General features: G+C 50.7%; 1 protein-coding gene across 3 annotated transcripts in view; it reads left to right on the top strand.

Annotated features, from left to right (window-relative positions):
• CRHR2 (corticotropin releasing hormone receptor 2) overlaps positions 1–23,655 on the top strand; it is a 30,411-nt gene that overhangs the window by 5,251 nt on the left and 1,505 nt on the right. For 2 of the 3 annotated variants that reach the window (XM_003788552.1, XM_012804361.1), the window contains exons 3-11: positions 11,836–11,921; positions 13,751–13,860; positions 14,147–14,264; positions 16,289–16,442; positions 16,901–16,961; positions 18,414–18,486; positions 22,564–22,649; positions 22,864–22,999; positions 23,389–23,430. In XM_003788552.1, coding sequence (XP_003788600.1) covers positions 11,836–11,921; positions 13,751–13,860; positions 14,147–14,264; positions 16,289–16,442; positions 16,901–16,961; positions 18,414–18,486; positions 22,564–22,649; positions 22,864–22,999; positions 23,389–23,430 — 866 coding nt within the window. The remainder of the gene's footprint in view (positions 1–11,835; positions 11,922–13,750; positions 13,861–14,146; positions 14,265–16,288; positions 16,443–16,900; positions 16,962–18,413; positions 18,487–22,563; positions 22,650–22,863; positions 23,000–23,388; positions 23,431–23,655) is intronic. The other variant, XM_012804360.1, reaches the window with a different exon arrangement.

Below are 23,655 nucleotides of genomic sequence, written 5' to 3'. Positions count from 1 at the left end.
GAAGGACTGGCTATGTTAAAATGGAAACACATAAGTTGAGGAGTCTCCAAGTCTGCCTGCTTACACAGGAACCCCCTCTTTAGCCCTAAAGGTCAAGGGTGATGAGAAAGTTTGAGCCCTGCCCTCAGGGAGCCACCTGACTCCTTAAGATCAGTCTTGCACAAGTCAGTAGTCAGAGATGGGGAAGAGGGCTTGATGGGCACTGGGGCATTCCTGGGAAGCTTTCTAGAGGGGGCGGCAGTTGTGTCTTCAAGGTTCTGGAGCAGTGCAAGTGTCAAATTTGTTGAGGACATGCTCAGTGCAGGGGTGCGAGCCTCAGGAAGGATATCAGACAGGCCCTGTCCTCTGGGTTGAGGACGTGGAAGCTGTGTATGCATGTGTCTATACCCTTGGGCCTGTATTCCCAGTCCCCAGTGAGACCTGATCCCACCCTGACTGTATTCCATTTTTCAAGGGCTGAAAGTTACCCTGGTGTGAAGCCCATTTTCCTACCAAGAGAGACGGAAGGGGGGACAGGTGACACAGAAGTTTGGCTGAGAGAAGGAAAAAGGAGAGATAGAGCAGAAGTGGACCCCCCTCCCCGGCTACCCCGTACCCCAGAGCAGCCCAGCTGCTGGCCCTCTGTGCTCTGAGTCCAGCCCTCCCATCCCTACTATGTAAGGGTAGGTAGGAAATAACTGGCCCAGAAAGAGAAAGACAGCTGCTGGGGTGCCCACAGCAAGTGTGGGCCCTGACAGGTATCTGCTGTCTCTAGGAGGGCCTGGCTTGTGCTCTAGCTTTCATCCACCTCTGCACAGGGGAGCCCAGGCAGCAGGGGACTGTAGCCCTGAGGTCTGGCCTCTTGATCTTCTCCCTTCCCAGGAATCCTGTGGCCTCTTAATGGTCTTGCTCAGGCCCCCCTCTTACTGCTGTTGTGGGGGTGTCATCCTTTCTCTCAGAAAGCATCAAGGAGCTTGGAGAGGAGCTCCTCAGACATGTATAAGACTTGAGCCTGCCTTCCAGGGTCTGCTATTCTAGAGGGAGAATGATTCTGAGAATAGGGAGACTTCATAGAGGAAGTGACATTGAACTTGAACAATTGGGCCAAGAATATGTCCAGCGGAAAGGAGATGGGAGCAGAGGTAGGAGAAGAGAAGACAAAAGGTAGTAGAAGCCAGGCCAGAGGCCTCACACACCAGCCCAGGGCATGGGCCTCCATTCTGCTAGCATTAGAGCCAGCAGCTGCTTGTCCACAGCCCCGTGGTGTGGGAGCAGAATATCCTGGAAGGATACCGCTTGCCTCAGGATATGCCATCTAAGTCGAGGCCCAGGTATGGCTGAGACCTTCACCTTGTCCTTCCCTTCTCCTCCCTCCTGCTCATTAAGTCAGAGGCCACAGTGTCCTTTCCTGTCCACTCCCCACCCCCCTGCAAATCAGCAAAGTCTAGAACCCGAAAGACCTACTGAAGGAGGAGCCCCAGTCCCCATGACCTTTGGGGAGCTTCCCTAAAGGCTTCTTCTTGACTGGGCCCCAGGTGCAGTCACCTGGGCCCTGCTGCCCACCCGCCTCAAACCATGTGGTCCAAAATTGGGCAGGCAGTTCCCTTCACAGCCCTTCACAGCAGGCAGTTCCCTTCACAGTTCCCTATCCACAGGGTGGATAGATTGGGTAAGAGAGAGAACAAGGTAGGATCTAAGTCCTGGCTTTCCCAGGGTGACTGGCAACTCTTAGTTTTCTTATCTGTGTGAAGGGGACAGAAAATAGACTTCATGGGGCCATGAGAAGCTGCTTGGGGCTTCTGTGGACAGCCAGGGTCTTGTCAGCAAGGGGGTGTAAAAGGCCTGAGGCCTGGAAGGAGCAGCCATGTCTTTGGATGTGGGAGAGCCCTGCCTGCACCGTGCATGGCTGTCCTCATTGCAGGCTGGTGTGGCCTTCTGCCATCTCTGAGAGCCTCACAACTCTATGGCCTTTGCATATTGTCTTGAAAGAGGACACTGTGTCCATCCAGGCCAGTGGTTCTCAACCTTCCTAATGCTGCGACCCTTTAATACAGTCCCTGTGGGTGGCGACCCACAGGTTGAGAACTGCTGATTTAGACTGAGAAAGTTGTGCCCACAAAGGCCTCTGGAGAGAGGCATCCCTTGGCCCCCCAGAGGGGGTCTGCTGGTATTGGTTGGTGGAAGGACATAGGATTCTGCCTGCTAGTGATGTCCCCCTCTACATTACTTCACAGGCTTGAGAGCCAGTTCTAATTATGGTCATGCCAATCACTGTTTTCCTCACTTTGGGCAGGTTTTCATCATTTGGGCCTCAGTTTATCTGTACTATGTGGGTGGCTTAGTGAGTTCTGGTGGCCGTTCCCCCCGACATACCTTAGGTCCATGGCAGCCTCTGCCTCAGAGGTCCCGTGTTCACTTCCTCCTGCCTTCCTCCACAGGCTGGTGTCATGGTGAGGAGCTCACTGAGCACTGCCAGGGATGGCTGGAAGGAGGGAGCCCTGCACAGCAGGGGCTGGAGCATGGGAAGCTGCCTCCCCCACTGCACCTCTGCTGGGGAAGGTGGGATCACTCACACCCTTTCCCTTTTTCTTCTATTTTTTTTAAGAGACAGAGTCTTACTTTATCACCTTCGACAGAATGCCATGGCGTCACAGCTCACAGCAACCTTCAGCTCTTCGGTTTAGGTGATTCTCTTGCCACAGCCTCCCGAGTAGCTGGGACTACAGGCTCCTTGCCCCAACGCCCGGCTATTTTTTTGTTATAGTTAGGCTGGGGCCAGGTTTGAACCTGCCACACTCAGTATGTGGGGCCGGTGCTCTACTCACTGAGCCACAGGCACTGCCCCCTTCCCTTTTCATGGACCCAGTGTGGTCTCCATTCAACTGCTTGGTGCCTCTATGACTCAGTTTTCCCCATTGTCTCCGGTAAGTATGGACCGTTAGCCCTGCCATGCCTGCTCAAGGATGGCAGAGCTTGACGAGTACAGAGTCCTATGGAAGCAGGAAGTTGAAGGTTTCTGGAGGTTCAGAATGGATATTTGAGGCCCAGAGAGCAGTGTCTACACAACGTTGAAGAAAGGGAATAGAATTCCCTAGCCCACATCCCAAATGTCACAAGCAGATGACCCTAAAGAGGCCTTTCCCACCTGATGACTGGGTTTGGTAATGGTAAATTCCCAATCTCTCAACCCAGTAGGTCATGCCGGGTCTGAGCTGGCCTACTTCCCTCACATCAATGTTCTGTGATCAGGCCAAGGCAGAGGTGCACAAGTCTTAATCAGCCTGTAGTACCATCCAAGCAAGGCAGGAGTGTGAACTTAGGGCAATGCACCTTGTTTGGGAAACGCAGGGCAACTGTTCTGTGGGCACCACCATGCCTGCACTCCTGAAGCCCACAGCACTAGCCTTGCTTCTCCAGTGGTATCTTAACTGAGGGTGCTAGTGCAGGCAGCGGAGGCCAGACCAGGAGGTAAGATTAGCTGAGAGATTTTTCCCACAAAAGGTAAGAAAAGTAACCCAGAGTCAAGGTCAAAAATTTCCCAACAAGACCCCAAGCCATAGGGAAGAAGATGGCTGAATCTGGAGTAGCCCAACTCCAGGCAGTAATGGGATGGAGGGTGAGATATCTGGCCCCTAGGGCATTTTCTTCTGGGGATCTGGACACTACGTGGCTAGGACATTGCAGAAGTGCCAGAGCTGGGCTACATCTCCTAAAACACAGGGTAGCAGAGAGAGTCTCTCCCTTCCAGGAACACTGACTCAACATTCCCCCCATCAGGAAATGTGTCCCAGGGGAGAGTGATCTTGTTCTGCCTCTTCATTGCTGGGTTACCCTGGACATGTCGCACTCCCTTTCTGGGTTCCACCAGGCCAAAGGTAAGAGAAGTTGTCTCCCCCTCTGGAGATAACTGCGGACTCACTTTCCCAAGGAGATGTCCACTGACTCAGTTCTCCACATGGTTCCCTTAGAACAGTCAACCCTTCTATGCCTGGAATCTGGAGATGCTGCCCACAGGTTTGCTATGTGAGCCCGACACATTTCCCCTCCCCATGGGGTTAGACTTCAGTGTTATAGCTCTGGTGGCAAGGTCAGCCTATCTGTGGGATTTGTGTGGGATCTAGGTGCTTCCTGCATGGATTTGTGGCTGTTTTGTATTTGCTATGCAGCTTGGTGGACCCCGAGCATCTGAAGTGGCAGACTGTCCTTCTGGCCCACTCTGAACTTCTCACCCTCATTAGCTCCCAGTAACCTTCCTCCATCCTGAGGCCCCTGTGTGCTCAGCTCTTTCAGTGCTTATGAAAGGGCCAGAGATGAGGGCAACCCAGGCCTTGCCTCTTGAGGCTCTCAGCCTTGGGCAAAAAAGGGTAAACTTTTGCTCGAGGGAGCCCCTGGGCTGGTTGGGAAAGCATGACCCCTTTACAGGGGTCAGCAAGAGGACAATCTCAGTCCAAGATGAGCCAGGCAATCATGAGCAGCTGGACCCTTGGAGAGCTGGAGCAGTCATGGAAGCCACCTGGAGGGGCTGGGCCCAGAGCCATGGTCCGAACACACAGTGGGAAGGCTGATTCCCAAGAGCTTTCCAAGGTGTCCCATGCAGAGAAGAGGGGTGAGCAATGTAGCTTTCTGCTGTCCACAGTGCTGAAAGTTCTAGTCCTGTGCGCTGACCACATTCCTTCAGTAAAGACTGCTCTAGCCCTTCCACCTCTGCCATCTCCTCCTGTCAATCACTCCTTACCATTTTCTGTCCAGATAGCCAATGACCACACTGCTGTGCCTCCACCACATCCCGCTTACTGTTTCCTCCATGCCTAGCCTGCCTCTTGTGCTCTTTCCCCCTGACTGTTGCTGCTGAGGAAGGTCCTGTGATCCCTGTGGTCCCCGTCTCCCATGGTCCAGGTCTCCCCAGTTAGAACATCAGAGATGGAAGTGCCAACCCAGGGAACATTTGAAAATGATAAAGGGATGTAGGGGTTGCCACAACGGGTTCAGGGTGCTAGTGGCATTTAATAGACTGAGAATTCTCACTCAACAAAGACTTGATCCAGCTGAAATGCCAGTAGCATTATTAAGAGCCAAATTACATTTTCTGAGAGATGAAACTGAGATCAAGAGAGAAGAGACTTAGCCATGGTCACCTAGCCCTGCAGAGACAAAACTACATCTGAAATACAGGCTCCCATTTCCCAGCCATGTTTCGGGACCAGGACTCTTCTAAAACTGTTGGTATCTGAAAGAGGAAGAGCCCTTTATAATAGGGGCTTTCAACAGGCCAGAGCCATTCTGAGCATAGACACTGACTTTCAGATCACAGACCTGTGCAAGAGAGGACCCTGCTGCATCTTCCCGATTCTAATGCCCCTGGAAGGCCAAACCACACACCCTCAGCATCGATCCTCGGCAAGGCCACCTATGTTGCTGTGGTAACCAGCACCCACTTCTCTGCATCCAGCCCCACAGTTCTGGCCTGACCACCTGCCCACAGACTTTCTGTGCCCATCCTTCCATGACTCCCGGGTGGGCTGGGGGGATTCTTTGTATTTGCTGTGCCTATAAAAGGCTGTGCCACGGGGCTCAGCGCCTTCATTAACAGCAGCAGATGGCTCCCCTGAAGAGTACTGTCACATTTGTCTTCCTGTCCTTTGGTATCTGGTGTCTGTCCGGGCCTCATCCCCAGGCAGGCCAGGGCCCCCCAGAAGGAAGCTCCCTTCCATCACCTCAACCCACACCTCAGACTGTGCCTTCCAAGGCTCAGCAGATCTGAGTCAGTTCTGTTCAGCACACATTCACCTGATCACTCCATCCTGAGGGGGATCCAGTGGCTCCAATATTTCTTCCTATCTGTCCCCTTGGAGCTCAAGTCCAATAGCAAAGAAAAGGATTAGCTCCCAAGAGATGAAGTTCATAGAGAATTGTGGAAAGTGCTCTAAAATAGGCTTTAGTTTTTCCAACTATGGATTGTGGCACAATAGTGGATTGTAAAGTCAATTTAGTGAGTCATGACCAGCATTTGTAGTGGATTGTGAAGGCAATTTAGTAAGTCATGACCAGCATTTGTCTATGAAATGAATAAAAGAGACATTGAACAGAATAGAAGAATACTACAGCTATTGTCAAGATAATTTTTGCTTTTTAAAACTGAATTCAGTTGTGTGTGCATGTCCGGGATTATAACATAAAATGTATGTGTTATTGTGGTTCAAGGGCAATGAAGTGTGAAAGCTGTGTTCTCAGAGACAGGAAGATATAGAGGAGGGAGGAAAAAGGAAGGTATTTCTTAGAGGGAAAAAAAGAAGGGATTGCTTCAGGCCTAGGGTGCTGGGGAAGGCTTCAGGTGGAGGAGGCACTGAGTGGAGGCTTAGGGAGAGGTAGGAGTTAGTCTGTGAGCAGTGGGTGAGAATGAGGAGGGTGTTTCAGGGATGGGTCTGCATGGTGGGATGTGGGCCAGGCCCATTAGTGCAAAGTCAGATGCCACATACAGTGCTGTGGATGGGTGAGGAAAGCCGGGATGGGGGCTGGGGGTCAGGGCCTTAGCTATCAGGTCAAGGACTTTGTTCTTGGGAGTACTAAAGAGCCATTGATGGCTTCTGAGCAGGAATCAACAAGAGAAGAAATGGGGAGGTGAGCAGGGAGGCTGTCGTGCCAGTCTAGGCAAGCGGTCTGCAGAGATGGTAAAGGGACAGGTGAGAGCAAATTCCAGGAAAAGAGAAGAAGAGAGGGAATCCACAGAATTTTGGCCCTGAGGGTGTTGATATGAGGGACAGGAAAGGTCTCCAGTCACCAGCATTTCTATCCTGGGCCCCCTACCCACACACAGCCTCTCAAGCCTTCCCATGACCAGTGCCATTATGAAATGTCATAGTTGGGAAATGTATTCTGAAGCCCTGACCTCAGGGAGCCCCCACACTGATCAGAGAGACCAGACACCCACACCAGACAACTCAGGGCTGCTCGTGAGCTGAGGGATGGAGGGTGGGGGTGCTTAGGAGAGAGACAGAGTCATGGATGGGAGCAAGAGAGGGGGTCTTCCTGGAGGAAGAAGCCTCGCACTGAACCTCAGAAAAGCTGACTGATGGCATGAACATGTGGCAGATGGATCATACCCAGATCGGGGGCTGTCTCCCCTCACACAGACCTGTTTAGATGGCCCTTAAACCCCCATCAGGGGAAACTGTTCATGTTACAATAGGACTCCCCCCTCCCAAAATACCTTTACTACCTTAAAGTAGTCAAGTGCTATGCAAAGATTACATCTAAAAGGAGTTTTAGCATTCCTGTTACCTATCATGTGAGATAAGCCTTTTGTACTATTTACACATAAAGGTCAGTGACATCACCGACCCTTGCATGTTGAGGGAGCAGGAATGTTGGTGAGGATAGATGGTCCTGTGCGTCAAATTCTCACAGCCCATATGAGGAACTGGTCACCCGGGCAGGGGTGAGAAATAGATCTTCTCATTCTGGGCCAGAATCAGGGTAGGCCGGGGCGTTCCCCTGTCTGACTCACATGGAGAAGGAGAGTATGGCAGGAGGAGGGTAGGGCCCTGCCAGAGATGGACCTCCAGGGACTGAGTTTGAAAAATCTACGAGCTCCAAGCACCAAATTAAAAAACAATTAAGCTAATAGAATCTCCCCATTGTTTTTGTTCTTCAGCAAGTGCTCCTTAATAATTTCATTGCTTTTAACTCACCGGCTCAACGGAAGTGGATTTTTAAGTAACTTAATTATTTCTGAACTCACTACTTCCCAAAACAATCTAAGGTTTCCCCTCCAGCACTGCGACTCTGTGCTCTGTGAGCTATTTATTACAATTAACTTTATATTATATATCTAACATAAGCCAAAAAGAAAAATCCAGAAACAGCAGCCCATTAGCTAGAGAGCAGTACCCTGGTACAAACCACCCCCAACCATGGGCCATTCAGGATCTGCAGTCCAGTGGTGGAGGTCACAGAGTTGGCACAGGCTGAGGGCTGAGGGCCTTCTCAGGTGGGAGGACTTCCTGCTGGCTGGCGGTTGAGTGTGGGCCTGGAAGGGGTGACTTGGAGTTAGAGTCTGACAGTCAGTGCTAGGATTGAGAGAAAGGCAAGTGTGAGCTTTTTCCAACCTTCTCCCACTCTCCTTGTGAAACCTGCACTTCGGTACTTCCAGCATTTTTATTTGTTTGGTTTTGGCTTTTTTATTATTGAGGGACCATTGAGGGTACAAAGAGCCAGGTTACATTGCTTGCATTTGTTGGGTAAAGTCCCTCTAATAATAGTGTCCCGTCCCCAAGAGGTGTGTCACACACCATGACTCCACACCCCCCCCTTCTTCCCTCTCTCTGCTTGCCCGTTCCCCTCCCCCCACCATGTACTAGCATCAGTTGTCCTCATAGCAGAATTGAGTACATTGGATTCTTGCTTCTCCATTCTTGTGGTGCTTTACTAAGAAGAATATATTTCAATTCCATCCAAATTAATACAATAGATGTAAAGTTACCATCCTTTTTAGTGGCTGAATAGCATTCTATGGTATACATATACCACAGCTTATTAATCCATTCCTGGACTGGTGGGTATTTAGATTGTTTCCACAATTTGGCAATTGTAAATTGAGCTGCAATAAACAGTCTAGTGCAAATGTCCTTATAATAAAATGATTTTTTTTCTTCTGGGTAGATGCCCAGTAATGGAATTGCAGGATCAAATTGGAGGTATAGTTTGAGTTCTTTGAGGGTTCTCCATACTTCCTTCCAAAAGGGTTGTATTAATTTGCAGTCCCATCAGCAATGTAAAAGTGTTCCATTCTCCCCACATCCACGCCAGCATCTGCAGCTTTGAGTCTTTGTGATGTGTGCTGTTCTCACTGGGGTTAGGTGGTATTTCAGGGTGGTTTTGATTTGCATTTCTCTGATAATTAGGGATGATGAGCATTTTTTCATATGCTTGTTAGCTATTCATCTGTCTTCTTTAGAGAAGATTCTATTCATCTCACTTGCCCATTGATATAAGGGATTGTTGGCTTTTTGTTGTTGTTGTTGTTGTTGCTTAATTTTAGTTCTCTGTAGATTCTAGTCATCAAGTTTTGTCCGATTCATAATATGCAAATATCTTTCCCCATTCTGATGGTTGTCTATTTGCTTTGGTGGTTGTCTCTTTAGCTGTACAGAAGCTTTTCAGTTTAATTAAGTCCCATTTGTTTATTTTTGATTGTTTTTGCAATTGCCACTGGAGTCTTCTTCATAAAGTCTTTCCCCAGGCCGATACCATCAAGTGTTTTTCCCACAGTTTTTTCAAGGGTTTTTATTGTTTTGTGCCTTAGATTTAGATCTTTTATCCACCTGGAATCAATTTTAGTGAGTGAAGAAAGGTGCGGGTCTAGTTTCAGTCTTTTACAGGTGGTTATCCAGTTCTCCCAGCATCATTTATTGAATAGGGATTCTTTCCCCCAGTGTATATTCTTGTTGGTTTATCAAAGATCAGGTGGCTGTAACATGTTAGTTTCGTCTCATGATTTTCTATTCAATTCCAGATGTCTGTGTCTCTATTTTTGTGTCAATACCATACTGTTTTGATCACCATGGCCTTGTAGTACAGCCTGAAGTCTGATAGGCTAATGCCCCCAGCCTTGTTTTTATTACTAAGAATTGCCTTAGCTATACAGGGTTTTTTCTGCTTCCATACAAAATGAAGAATTATTTTTTCCAAGTCTTAAAAGTATGATGTTGGTATTTTAATGGGGATTGCATTGAAGTCTTAAAAGTATGATGTTGGTATTTTAATGGGGATTACTTTGGGAAGTATAGACATTTTAACAATATTGATTCTTCCCAGCCATGAGCATGGTATGTTCTTCCATTTGTTAACATCTTCTGCTATTTTCTTAGGGTTTTGTAGTTTTCTTTATAGAGGTCCTTCACCTCTTTTGTTAGGTATATTCCTAGGTATTTTATTTTCTTTGAAACTACTGTGAAGGGAATTGTGTCCTTGATTAGCAAAGGCTAATGATATACAAGGCTACTGATTTGTGGACATTGATTTTATAGCCTGAGACTTTACTGTGTTTTTTAAATCACTTCCAAGAGTCTTGTGGTTGAGTCTTTGGGGTTCTCTGAGTATAAGATCATATCACTGGCAAAGAGGAAGAGTTTGACCTGCACTGTACTCATTTGGATGCCCTTTATTACCTTTTCTTACCTGATTGTATTGGGTAGAACTTCCAGCACTATGGTGAATAGTAGTGATGATAGAAGACAATCTTTTCTTGTTCCAGTTCTGAGGGGAAAAGCTTTCAGTTTTATTCCATTCAGTATAATATTAGCTGTGGGTTCGGCATAGGTGGCCTCCATCAGTTTAAGAAATGTGCCTCCTATGCCTCTATATGCTTCAGAGTTCTTATGAGAAAAGGATGTTGAATTTTATCAAATGCTTTTTCTGCATCTATTGAGAATCATATGGTCTTTGTTTTTGCTTCTGTTGATATGGTGGATTATGTTTATGGACTTGCTAGCCTTGCATCCCTGGGATGAAACCTACTTGATTGTGATGTATGACTTTTTTAATGATAAGCTATAATCTACTGGCTAAGATTTTATTGAGAATTTTTGCATCTATATTCATTAGTGAAATTGGCCTGTAGTTTCCTTTTTAGTTGGGTCTTTCTACAGAGCAATGAATATAGTTTTTTTTGGTTTGTTCTTTTGAGACAGGGTCTCACTTTGTCCCCTCGAAAGAGTGCTGTGGCGTCATAGTTCATGGCAACCTCCAACTCTTGGGCTCAAATGATTCTCTTCCCTCAGCCTCCCAAGTAGCTGGGACTACAGACTCCCACCACATACCTACTGAGTTTTAGAGATGGGGGTCTCGCTGTTACTCAGGCTGATCTTGAACTCTTACGCTCAAGCAGTCTTCCCACCTCGGCCTCTCAGAGTGCTGGTGGTACTTCCAGCCTTGATGTTCTGCAATGTCTTTTCACATGTCACATTCCAATTTTAATACCAGCTTGTTCTTGAGCACCTAGAGACCTCACATGGTGGCCTCCTAGGCAACAGCACAGCCCTTGAGTCAAATTTTCCTCATTCCTGTTCACCACTACCTGAAGGCCTAGAGGTCAAGAACAAGAGATCTGAGTCAGGCCTTCTGGGTTTGAATCCTCTTGTCATCTTTGCACTTTGGGCAAGTAGCGTAATCATTTTGTGCCTCAATTTCTCCTCCTATAAAATGGATTGATACCATGGGCGGTGCCTGTGGCTCAAAGGAGTAGGGTGCCGGCCCCATATGCCAGAAGTGGTGGGTTCAAACCCAGCCCCAGCCAAAAACTGCAAAAAAAAAAGGGGGGGGAGGGGTTGATACCAGTACCTACCACATAGGGTTGTCATGAGGATCAAATTGGCAAGTTTATCTATGAAGCAATAAGAAGCAATAAGAGAGGACCTGGTGTGGGGTAAACCTGTGCTATACAAATGTATATTATCAAAATGGAAGTGCTAATACTGGTGAAAAGAAGTATGGCTCTCATGAATATAAAATGATTGAGATAAGGATGGAAATTATTTGGTACGCTAAAAGCAGTAGCCTGGTGCCCACAATTGGATTTAGTTTCAAAGTAAAGGAACAAAATAAAAGAAAGAGTACAAAGTGCTACTCAAAGATTCTTTCTAAAAGGGGTCTTAGCATGCTTGTTAGCTATTATATTAGATAAGCCTTTTGTACTATTTTCACATAAGTGACTCTCATGTAAACTTTCAGACACAACGTTGTGTTTCCTGGCCCAGGGGAGCAGAGGAACATGGACCTTGTTCCAGGGGCACCAGGGAGCCAGGGAGGGTTCTGGAGGGGAGAAGTGACTTGACTCTTGGTGGCTGGCATCTTTTGTAGGGAATGCCTACCGAGAATGCTTGGAGAATGGGACGTGGGCCTCAAGGATCAACTACTCACAGTGTGAGCCCATTTTGGATGATAAGGTGAGCAGCACTCCTGCCCTGATCCTCGTCCTCATACAAATAGGAGGACTCACATCAAGCACAGGGGATCTAAGGTGGGAGAATCAGTCTTTGCATCACTCAGCCACTCTTGTACCTCCTGCCCCTGCCCCCAGTGTTGTGTTCTGTGCTCCGTGACCCAGTGGTGGAGGTGAAGGAGGCAGACGTGGAGTCTTACCTTTTGGAGGCCCCAGCTGGTGGAGGACCCAGCAGTGGCATGTGACACAGAAAGGGGACAGCCATGGAACCGCTATTCTCTGCCAATTAATAGTCTGTGTGACTACACTCCTTCCTCCTCCTGGGCCTCAGTTTCCCCATCTGGTATTCTGATTCTGTGAGAAAGAATGCACAAGAAAACAAGTGCAGCCCCATAGGGACAGTGCCTATGGGGAGCTGGGTCCTGCTCAGGCTCTAGCTCTGGAACTGAATTCTATACTGCGGAGGTGCTAGCCTCCTCCCCATTAAAGCTGCGCCTCATCCCTGACCCAAAATAATATATCCAAGCTCTATCCCTATCCTCATTTACCCGACACAGTCCTCAGTGGGACTGGACCTTTCCCTAGGTGAGATTCAAGGGCAGGGGGAAAAACATTTGCTTACCCTGAGAAAATGATTCTGTAATATGTGAGCCAAAGGGGTTCTGCAGTGAGGGCACCGAGAGGGGTGGGCAGGATGGATCATACGGTTCGGAGATAAAGAGGCTCCCTGCAGGCCTATGTCCTCACATCTCCCTCCTTACAGCAGCCCATGAGCAGAAAACCAAAGTGAGAGGGTGAGGGGATGGCCCACCTGGCAGGAAGGACTATTTTATCACCGACTTTGTTTAGACTTGCCTGAATGTGGTGATAATAAAAAATGGAGTAACTTTGGCTTGAATAGTATTCCCAAATCCTCTGCTGTACCCACGGCAGACCAATCTCAGTGCACGCCCAGGTCTCCCATACGTTGCTACTTCTGAGGCAAGAGGGCAGGTTGTCCCCATTGCACAGACCTCAAAACTGAGACCCGAGATATAAACCAACTTACCCACTGTCACTTAGACATGTAGGGTCTGAGCTGAGACTAAACCCAAGCATGTCATAGTAGAGTCTAGATTTTTTTTTTTTTTGAGGCAGAGTCTTACTTCGTTGCCCAGGCTACAGTGCCATGGCATCAGCCTATCTGATAGCAAACTCAAATTCATGGGTTCAAGCGATCCTCATGCCTCTGCCTCCCAGATATCTGGGGCTACAGGTGCCCACTAATTTTTCTATATTTAGTAGAGATAGGGTCCCACTCTTACTCCGGCTGGTATCAAACGCCTAAGCTCAGGCAATCTGCCTGTCTTGCTCTCCCAGAGTGCTAGGATTACAGGTGTGAGCTACTGCACCCAGCCAAGTCTAGAATTTTTTTTAAAAAGATTCTATGCCAATATCTCTCCAAAAAGTGCTCCTCAAATGCATGTTGATGCTGGTGGCACATACCTGTAATCGCAGCTATTCAGGAGGCCAAGGCAGGAGGATCACTCGAGGACTGCAGTGAGCTAGGATCGCGCCTATCAGTAGCCACTGCACTCCAGCCTGGGCAACAGAGTGAGACCTTGTCTCTTAAAAAAAAAATAAAAAGCATGTTTAGAGGCCTGACCACAGCTATTTACAGTGACAAGAGCTGCTCAGGACCATAAAAGCAACATCTTGGAGCCAGATGTGGTGATAACACTTGCAGCCATTCTGCCCCCAAGACTAGGACACACAGGATGGCCATGGCTGGAGTGCCCACCCCACCCCCACGTGCCTGTGCCTCCATCTGCCCTGACTGTCTCTTCTTTCCAGCAGAGGAAGTATGACCTGCACTATCGCATTGCCCTTGCTGTCAACTACCTGGGCCACTGCATTTCCGTGGCAGCCCTGGTGGCCGCCTTCCTGCTTTTCCTGGCCCTGCGGTGAGTCCACGCTCCTCCCCTGCTTTCAACTCATCCCTCCTCCCCCGGGACTCCCTAGTCTCTCTCAGATAGTCTCACTTCCTCTCCAGGGGCCCAGGAACTAGTGGGCGGAGGGGGGTGGGCTGGGTCCTAGGGCCCAGCCTGGCAGTAGGCATGTGGGGTGCACAGGGGGACTGGCTCCTGGTACAGCCCTGCCCTCACCCAGGTGGAGCTTCCTGGTCCTCAGGAGGAACCTGTCCCAGCTGGCTCCCAACCCCCATTGACTCCTGACCTGGGCCTCCCACAGGAGTATCCGCTGTCTCCGGAATGTGATTCACTGGAACCTCATCACTACCTTTATCCTGCGCAATGTCATGTGGTTCCTGCTGCAGCTCATCGACCATGAAGTGCACGAAAGCAACGAGGTCACTGCTGGGGAGACTTGGGGCAAGACCTGGGGCACTCTGGGGCTCTGGGGAACTCTGGGATCTAGGGCTACCCACCTCTCCGCCCCACACTCTGGTGCAAAGCCAGACCTGAACTCAATTTATCCCTAGCCACAGTCCCACCAGCACATAGGGGTGTCCAGCCGGGGGCTTGGAAGTTGCACAAACCTATCCCAGACTTGAGTTTATCCCATTCTACTCCTTCTCTGTGAATTCAGATCCCCTCAAAGACCCCTTTGAGAAAGGAGACTGGAAATTACCTCTGTTGAACTTGACCTCACATAATCCCAGCAAGAGACCAGTAGGGATTATTTGCCCCCATGACATAGTCAAGGAATCTGAGGCTCAGGAAGGTTAAATGCCTCACTAAGGTCACACAGTGATGATGCCTCTCCATCAAGGGCCACCCCGCAAGTTATTGGTCTACCCTAGACTTGTGTCAACTACTGTGTGCTGTGTTCAAGTCATTGTAACACCAAAGACTAACATGGGGCTGATACAGAGCTCTTTGGCACAACATCAGAGACTTGTCAACACATTATTTTTGAGTGACCCATAACAGAGCACACATCAGCCTTGGTCCCACAATGAGCCCTGCCTTAGCATCAAACAAATTCAATCAAATTAGGATGCCTACTTAGAACAGAAAGACAGTGGCGGGAGGCTGAGATCAGGGCTGGGCTGGGGGAAAGCCGTGGGGCAGCCAGCAGCTCAGCATGGGAGGCACGTATCTGCAAGCCAGGCTGTCAGAGCTGGACAGAGAGGGGATGGGATGTCTGCAGAGGCAGGGAGCCCATGTCACAGAGCTACCCTGAGCCTGCTGTCCTCCTTGTTCCCCACATCCCAGCCTCAACTCTGAGGGGGCCGAAACCCTGGAAAGATGACAAAGTAGGTCTGTTGAAAAGGGCTGTGGCCCATAGTGTGGCTCTGGGCAGGGCTTTCCTCTCCCTGCACCCCAGGGGAGGTGCTTGGGAGAGTAGCCTTGCTCAGAGGGACAGACATGTTCCCCTCTGCTGGCAAGGCAAGTGACAGCAGAAGGCACGACCACAGTGCCAACACACATTTCTGAGGGCCTGCCCTTGTCATCCTCAGCCATGGCCTGAGGCAGTGCTAGTTACAATGAGGTTCGGATGGGTTAGGGGACTTGCCAGAGGCTCCATAATTAGCAAGTCTCCCTCCCGAGCCAGTGGTGATCAGAATTTCTCCCAAAGCCAGGGTCTTTGGAGAATCTCTATCTATGGCTGCGGCCCACTTTCATATACCCTTGACTCAACTTTAGTCACTTCTTTTGTTTCTTCTAAATTAAATTTCGTATTCCATCCCTAAATGGAAACCAGTCTGACTTGCTATGAATTGAAAGTGACTTATGGAAAATCGCAGTGAAAGTACAACAGGGTTATTCAATTCCAGCCTCTCCCATCAGAAAGCTCAGAGCCAGACTCCATCTTTCTTTTTTGAAATGAAAACTTAGAGGTGTGGTGCCTGTGGCTTAAGCAGCTAAGGCACCAGCCACATACACCTGAGCTGGCAGGTTCACATCCAGCCCGGGCCTACCAAACAACAATGATAGCTGCAACAAAATAATAGCCGGGCATTGTAGTGGGCACCTGTAGTCCCAGCTCCTTGGGAGGCGGAGGCAGGAGAATGGCTTGAGCCCAGGAGTTGGAGGTTGCTATGAGTTGTGATGCCATGGCACTCTACCCAGGGTGACAGCTTGAGGCTCTGTCTAAAAAAAAAAAAAAAAAAAAAAAAAAAAGTGAAAAATTAGAAAAAGATGGAAAGAAGTTTTAAAAAAACCACAGTAGTGCCAGTGGAGAATGGCTCCTTAACTTTATCCGAAAGAGTGAAAGAGCACTGGGGAGGGAGGAAGCTTCTCAGAGTGAGATTCCATGGCATTTGGTGCCATACCTGTGAGCCCCCTTTGGGAAGCTCTGTTCTCACGGCCCTTCCTGGGGTGGGAATGCTCCACCTGGCCTGGCCCCTGACAGCCCTGCCCCGCACAGGTGTGGTGCTGCTGCATCACCACCATCTTCAACTACTTCGTGGTGACCAACTTCTTCTGGATGTTCGTGGAGGGCATCTACCTGCACACGGCCATCGTCATGACCTATTCTACTGAGCGCCTGCCCAAGTGGCTCTTCCTCTTCATCGGATGGTGTGAGAGTCCCAGGGGAAGCAGGGCCTAGTGTGTGTGGTGGGGGGAGGGTGACAAGCTTGTTTCCCTTCATCTCAGGTCCAAAGCCCAGAGCTCAGCACTACCCACCACCCCCAGCACAGTCTGGAGGATGCAGCCACTTCCCTCCATGCTGGTGAGGAAGAAGGAGAGAATCCCTCCAAGGGATACTCCACAAACAGCCCTCTCCCTGCTCAGAAGACCAATCCAGAGACCTCGGTCTCAGGCTTCAAAAGAGAAAAGGGCTGGCTCTGCTCCCCAACACAGCATCTCAGATGGTCATGCCGACCTCGCCTGGAGAGAAGACTAAAAGTAGAGGGGTTGGGAGGCCAGGTCTAGTGACAGGGTACCTCTAGGGTCATAGGTGGCCTGAGGGCCACACTGTGTGTCCTGCAAGAGGGCCTGCTCATCTGTCCTCTGCAGCCCACATCTGTCCTTGCAGGTGTCCCCTGCCCCATCATCGTTGCCTGGGCCATTGGCAAACTCTACTATGAGAATGAACAGTAAGTGGGACAGCCCAGCTGTGGGGGCTCATGGGATGGGAGTGTTAGGACAGGTCAGCCTGGGGCTCCATCCAGGCATGGAGCAGGAATGGTAGCCTGTCATCCTTAAATTGGGAAAGTTCCCCTGCATACAGGGGTACTCGTATAGCGGGTCTCCAGGCAACTTCGCTTGCTGAATTCAGTTAGGAACGGTGGTTCCTTAAAGTGCCAACATGCGCAACTCTGTGGTCTTTGGTAAGGCCTCTGCCTCGGAGTGGGGTGGGGCAGGTCTGGCCTGGGGTGTAAGGAAGAGGCCAAGGTCTTGGGGCTTTCAGTCCACACAATATCCAGGGCTGTGTCCGTGAGGGCTTGACAGAGCCCAATAAAGCAGAACTTGTTTGTTCTGACACTCCAGTCTCTGTTTGGGTGTAGTGTCCCATCTTGGGGTCCCCCCTGTAGTGGAGACCATTATTTGCTGAGTCACAGCTCAGATGGCAGCAGCTCTGCCTGTGGGCCAGCCGAAGGTCATGCCACCAGCTGAGAGAAGTGGGGACTAGGCAATGTGGGTCTCTGCGTGCAGAGGTCCAACGGGTCCCAGAAGCTAGAGAGAACAAATGGGATTTGGGGAGTGGGGGCAAGAACTGGGGGAGTTCTAGGAGCTTGCTATTAGGAAGAACTTATAAAGGGTAAATGCTGCCAAGAAAGAGAGGGCTGCCTTGGTGGATAGTGAGCTTCCTGTCAACAGTGGTATTTAAGCAGAGACCAGAAACCCTAGGAGTAAGAGGCAGCAGGGGAGACTTCTGTGTGAGGCAGGTGTACACTGGATGGCCTCTGCGATTCCAGAAGACACAGAGTTCCCTGAAGTTGCTGGTGCTCCCTGGGGGCCAGTAGTTCCTGGCAGAGCCAGACTGGGTCCTGGTCTAGCCCTTCCCCTAAGACCCTAAAGTTTCTCCCTTCACCAGCATCCTCAGAGAATAAATCACAGCCTTGGCAGCCAACCTGGCAGTGGCTCCCTTCACTGGCCATGTGAGACTTAGCTCAGAGACCTGAAAACCAGGCTGGGGTGGGAGCAGGCCCCACCTGCTCATTGGCTGCTTTGTGTGGCTACAAGCCTGGTACCCGGAGTGGTGGATTCCCAGCAATGCGGGAACAGGTGGTCCAGGGCCACTGGCCCTGGGCCAGTGAGGGAGAGCTCAGCTCTCCCTTCATCCCTGTGCCTCCACACACCCAGCCCCACGCCCAACAGCCTGTGATAGGAGGAAGAAGAGACCCGGGCCTGCCCTCAGCTTGGGGAGATCAGACCCACCATGTGAGCAAAAGACGGCCTAGGGGTGGGACAAATGGTTGCTGGAGCTGGGGCCACGGACTGAGGCTTTTAGCCATGAAGGTCAGGTGTCAGGAAGGGTCAAGATGCAGAACCCTGGGCATGGTGTGGTCTGGAGTGGTCCCCCTATAGCCACCTCATCTTTGCAGGTGCTGGTTTGGCAAGGAGCCTGGCGACCTGGTGGACTACATATACCAGGGCCCCATCATCCTCGTGCTCCTGGTAGGTTCTCAGTGGGGAGTGGGACTAGGCTGAGTGCTGGGAGACAGCAGAGGACCCACTTAGATGGGGATGCTGGGAGGATGTGGTGGGGTAGCCCTCCTCATCCACTCTGTGTGCTGCCCCTGTACCCTGCACACACCACCCCACCAGCCTGCAGCACCAGCTCTCCCTTCCTTTTGCTCAGTAGCCTGTGTAGGCCCAGCCGCTCTGGACCTTGGGCTCTTTTGAAATCTAGGTGGATTTCTAGTGCTGTCCCAAGTCTTATATCCTCCTATGAGGTACAATGCTGAGATAGCCAGGTGAGCAGGCAGCTGGTGGCAAGAGCAGAGCCTGTGGGCATCCCCCTGAGCCCCCAGCGACACTCGGGGGCAGCCCACTGCCCCCAGCCTAGAGTACGGGGTACCAGAATGAAGCATAATGAGCAATTGTTCCCTGCCCAGCTCCCTGCCCTTCACCAAATGTATTCAAAACGGAGGTATAATTGCTGCCACGTCTTTAATCTACAATGAGCTTCAATTAAGATAGAGTTTAAGTAGAGGCTGCATTCTGCAAAAAGAACCCATTATATATCATACATTTGAAAAAAAAAAAAGACATACAGAAAAGGCCCATAAGAAATTGGCATTTACGTAAGACTTATTTCAGGCTTGGTAATTTCAGGCTTCTGTATGTACCAGCTTCCTTAAAGGGCCAGGGCTCCCTCTGGGAAACTAAGAGGAGAGCCAGCCTCCTCTTGCACACAGCAGGTGCCTAATGGATCTCTCTTTTGTCTACCTTGGAGACAATTGCTGTTTATCTCCTTTATTTCATTACTCTCTGGTCTTTGTGACTTCTGGCTTCATTCCACCGCCATCTTTGGAGCAGCCTTGATGTATGTGAACTGAGGAGGAGGAGAGTTTTCACTCACTGCCTGGGATTCCTCCCTCATTCGCTCCAGAGGCAGAAGCCAGCCCTTGTCAGCAGTTAGTGGGAGGAAGGATTGTCCTTGAACGTGCAGCCACAGCGAGTCACTGACCCCCTTAGAATGAATGGAAACCCCATAAGATCCGTCCTCTCCCAGCCAGCTGCCAGAGCCCACCCTGAAGGGATGGGGCCTGTGGTGAGCCTGGGATCCCCACTCCCAGGAAGGCTGGCCCACCCAGTGGTGAAGAAATGAGAGGAGGGGAGATAAGGGACCCATGAGGGAGGCCCAGTGTCAAGATTGTGGCCCCCTCACCCTGGCCTTCTCTTTCACACCTCTCTGCTCAAGAGCCCTTTGCTTGTCCTTGCACTGACAAGGACTTCCAGGTTCCAAGCTGAGTACCTCAGAAGCTCTCGATACCTGACTTCCAATCCGCACATCCCCGATGCCTGATAGAAGCAGAGAATTGCTCCCTATTTTGCAGATGAAGAAGCTAAGAGAGGTGAAATGGCCCAAGGTCATCACTGCTAGACTCAGGGACGGGTCTCCGGCCTGGTCCCCACCACTTGCTGCTGTCCTCTCAGTTGGATACCTCCCCAATAGTTCACAGCCGTGGTTCTGCTGCTAAGAGACACTCACTTATTTCTGGTTCCTGCAAGTAGTTGAGTTTGCAGGAAGCCTGGCTTCTTGCCAGTTGTAGTCACTGTAGTTGTCATGGGAAAGGATGTGCCTGTCATTAGCCCAGACATGGGGCTTAGTGCTCTCAAGTGTTGCAACCTGTGTGCTGATCCTCGCAAGCTCTGTGGTCATTCCCCTTGGGAGAGCCGAGAAAGCAGAAGCTCATTCATAGGAGTTAAGCAGCTTACCTGAAGCCATACAAATGCAAACTGAATAGTCAGAATCTGAGCTGAAGACCGGGATTTGGTGCCCATAATCCATTTAGTAGGTGGTCCTCATCTTCCGTTCTCAGCTCATCACCATTTCTTGAGTTTTTCTGAGCCCTTAGAAAAGATGCAGCCTCACCTCCAACTAGGCTGCAAGCCCTCTGCAAGCGGAGGCAGTGTCTGCCTATCCACTTCCCCATCTCTGGTGCCTGGCTCCGAGCCTGGTGCATGATGAATTGATTCACTGAATGAAAGAATGATTAAATAAACCTACAGAACAGGCCATAGGTTAGGGTGCTCAATGAAGAGCTGGGGTGTTTTCTTAGGCAGGGGGGTGGAGTACAAGAATGGAGAGCTAGAGAGCTCAGTGTGGGCGAGGAGAGCAGAGGCTCCCGGGAGAGGAGGAAGGTGCCTGTGGTATTGAGCAGGGAGAGACTGGAAAACAAGCTCTGAGGAAAAAATGAGTTTCAGGCGGTGTGGAGGCAGGCCGAGATGGGAGGGCAGCATCACTAAATGCTTGCCCAGTGTGAGGAGGAGGACAAAGACATTGTCTCCTGGATGTTCCACTCAGCCCTGTTCCTGCCTCTGCCCCAGCACAAGGAACAGTACCCTGTAGCCAAGAGGTGCTCAATAATCACGTGTTGACTGGATGGATGGATGGATGGATGGATGGTGAAAAGAGTGGGTGGACAAAAATTGTATGAATCAGTTGGTGGGTAGGTGGGTAGAAAGATGGATGGATGGATAGATGATGGATAAAGAAGTAGATGGACAATTGAATTAATTGGTTGGTGGGTAGATGGATTGATAGATGGAAAGATGGATGGGTGGATGTATGAATAGGAGTGGGTGAATGATTGCATGAATTGGTTACTGGGTTGATAGATGTTGGGTGAATAATATTTGATGCAAGGAGTTGTGGCAGAAATGAGAATATACTTGTATTCCAACAGACTACTCTCAGATAAGTCAGGAAAAGTCAGAAACAGTCAAGTCCTTTGTATTACTTATACGAAAATTAGGAATTGACCTATGTGTTAAGTTGAACTATGTCCCACAATCTGAGGGAATATGCCAGAAACCAGGAACTAGAAATTAGGTGAGCCTTAAAAGAGGGCAGTGAGCAGCAGGTCATGGCAGCCCCACGGAGGACTTCCCACCCCTACCCCTTCCCTGGGTCCCCCAGGGTTGAGCTCTTCCTGTCCCCCCAGTAGTCCTGTGATGTCTGCCTGTGTTCCCCCGCCCCCACTCCCAGCCCAAGATTTGTAATTTAGGAGGTTCCAGCCCAAGCCTAAGAAGCAATGAGTTTCCTAGATAGAGACTCGGAGGGGTGTTGTATGTATGTGGGTGCACACATGTGAGCCAGCAGACATCTCTGGGCTAATATGTGTCTCTCTCTGGCCCACTAGCCCTCTCCTAGGAAATAGTCCCCATGTGTCAGGACAACACGCTCTCATTCCCACCTGCTTACACTCAGAGGCAGATGAAGAGGAACGCAGGCGTGCTGTGTCCCCAGATCCACACTCCCATACACACACTGAGCAGACATGCTTGCACAAGTGCACAGACGACAGCAGAGCCACAGAGGGAAAGCTCCCAGTCACTGACTCACAGGCCCACAGGGACCCACACACAGCAGGAGGCTGCTTGGGAGAATACAGTTCCAGGGCCAGGGGCTGGAAGGGGAGACCCTGAGGCTGAGAGAAGACTGGGAATGAAGATAAATGAGGCCCTTCCTGAAGCCTCGGAGCAGCCCATTCATCTTCCCTGCCTCAGGGGCGTCTGTGACAGCCCTGGAGTCCCTGGGCACAGGGACAGGGTGCTGAGAGATTGATCGCTCCTCCTTCATTAGGCAGCTGTGTTATCAATCACTCTATCTGGCCCAGCCCACCACACTGGGCAGGACTGTCCTTGGGCAAAGGATCTCAGGCTGACCTAGAGCTGGTGACAGTGTGAGGGCCTGAGAGACCCTCAGTCAACAGGTGGGGAGAGAGGGGAAGGGAGGCCCACGTAGGGTCCGGAGCGGGAAGAGGGCTGGGGACCTTCTGCGGTCTGTGCCTTAGGCCTGGCAGGCTTCACACTCTTGTCCTCCATCTTTGGAGACTGCTTTCCCGCCTCTGATCTGGGGAGTCAGAAGTGGGCCCAGAGCAAGTGGGGGTGTCTTTGTAAGGGAGGAGCAGGGGGTGATGAGGGTGTGTGGGGGACGTGCTTCAGAACTCTGGGGGAGGTGGCCTCCCTCTTGCTCATCCCTAACTCACAGCCCCTCCTTTCCATCTGCCTCTCTCCTGCCAGATCAATTTTGTATTTCTGTTCAATATCGTCAGGATCCTAATGACAAAATTACGAGCCTCCAGCACCTCTGAGACCATCCAGTACAGGTATGTGAATGGGTGCCTTGACCCCGGCCAGGGAGAAACGAGGAGGCCATCTGGGCCATCCCCCTGCCTCTGGGCAGAGCCCTCTGTCCCAGTCCTCACCGGGGAGCTGGCTCACACCCCCAGAAGAAACCCCACCAAAGAGCCTTATGACGCTCCCACCTGAGTGAGGCCACCTGCAGTGGGCTGAGTCCTGTGTGGTCACCTCTTCCCCCAGAAAGGCGGTGAAGGCCACCCTGGTCCTCCTGCCCCTCCTGGGCGTCACCTACATGCTCTTCTTCGTCAATCCCGGGGAGGACGACCTGTCTCAGATCGTGTTCATCTACTTCAACTCCTTCCTGCAGTCCTTCCAGGTGGGGCCCACGACCAGAGGGGGCCCCACAGTGAGCTGCCCTGACTTCACTGAAATGGTCACGGGGGCCTGGTGCACCCATAGCTCAGTGTCGTGTGCACAAGATAAAAGGGCATGTGCTCCTGGCCTTGTCACCATACTGGCCTGCACCTACTGCTGTCCTGGATCCTGTTCTCAGTGCCCTGGGCCAGACCACACAAGTTGAGGGGCTGGACTCCTGGCTCTAGGACTATGCCCCGTGGAGACTGGGGTCCCACCAGCTCTGACCCCATGGGGCCCTGGGTCAGAGTGTTCCCCCACCCCCTCCCCTGCGATCCTGTCCCCAGATCCCCCCACCCAGGCAGACAGCTGCCCAGGCAGGTCACTGACCACTCTGTCCTTCCTTTCCAGGGTTTCTTTGTATCTGTATTCTACTGCTTCTTCAATGGAGAGGTATGAAGCCAGGCTCTCAAGGCCTCAGACCCCACTCCAGAGTGGTTCTGTTAAGCTGCCCAGCTTTTCAGGAGTGCCAGGGTCCCTGTCTCTGCTCAGATCTTCCCTGGAAGAGGGGAGGGGAAGGCCTGAGAAAGCACTTCAGCTTAGGGGGCCAGGAATCCTCAGCAGGGGCTGGAGACCATTTAGAAGGTCAACCCAAGACAGTATGCCAGCGCCCTGCAC

This window comes from Otolemur garnettii, unplaced genomic scaffold, assembly GCF_000181295.1.
Source record: "Otolemur garnettii isolate 467f Iridium unplaced genomic scaffold, OtoGar3 scaffold00028, whole genome shotgun sequence".
In the NCBI taxonomy this organism is placed as follows: domain Eukaryota; kingdom Metazoa; phylum Chordata; class Mammalia; order Primates; family Galagidae; genus Otolemur; species Otolemur garnettii.
Note: the sequence above shows the minus strand (reverse complement) of the source record. Positions and strands in the feature narration are given on the sequence as shown.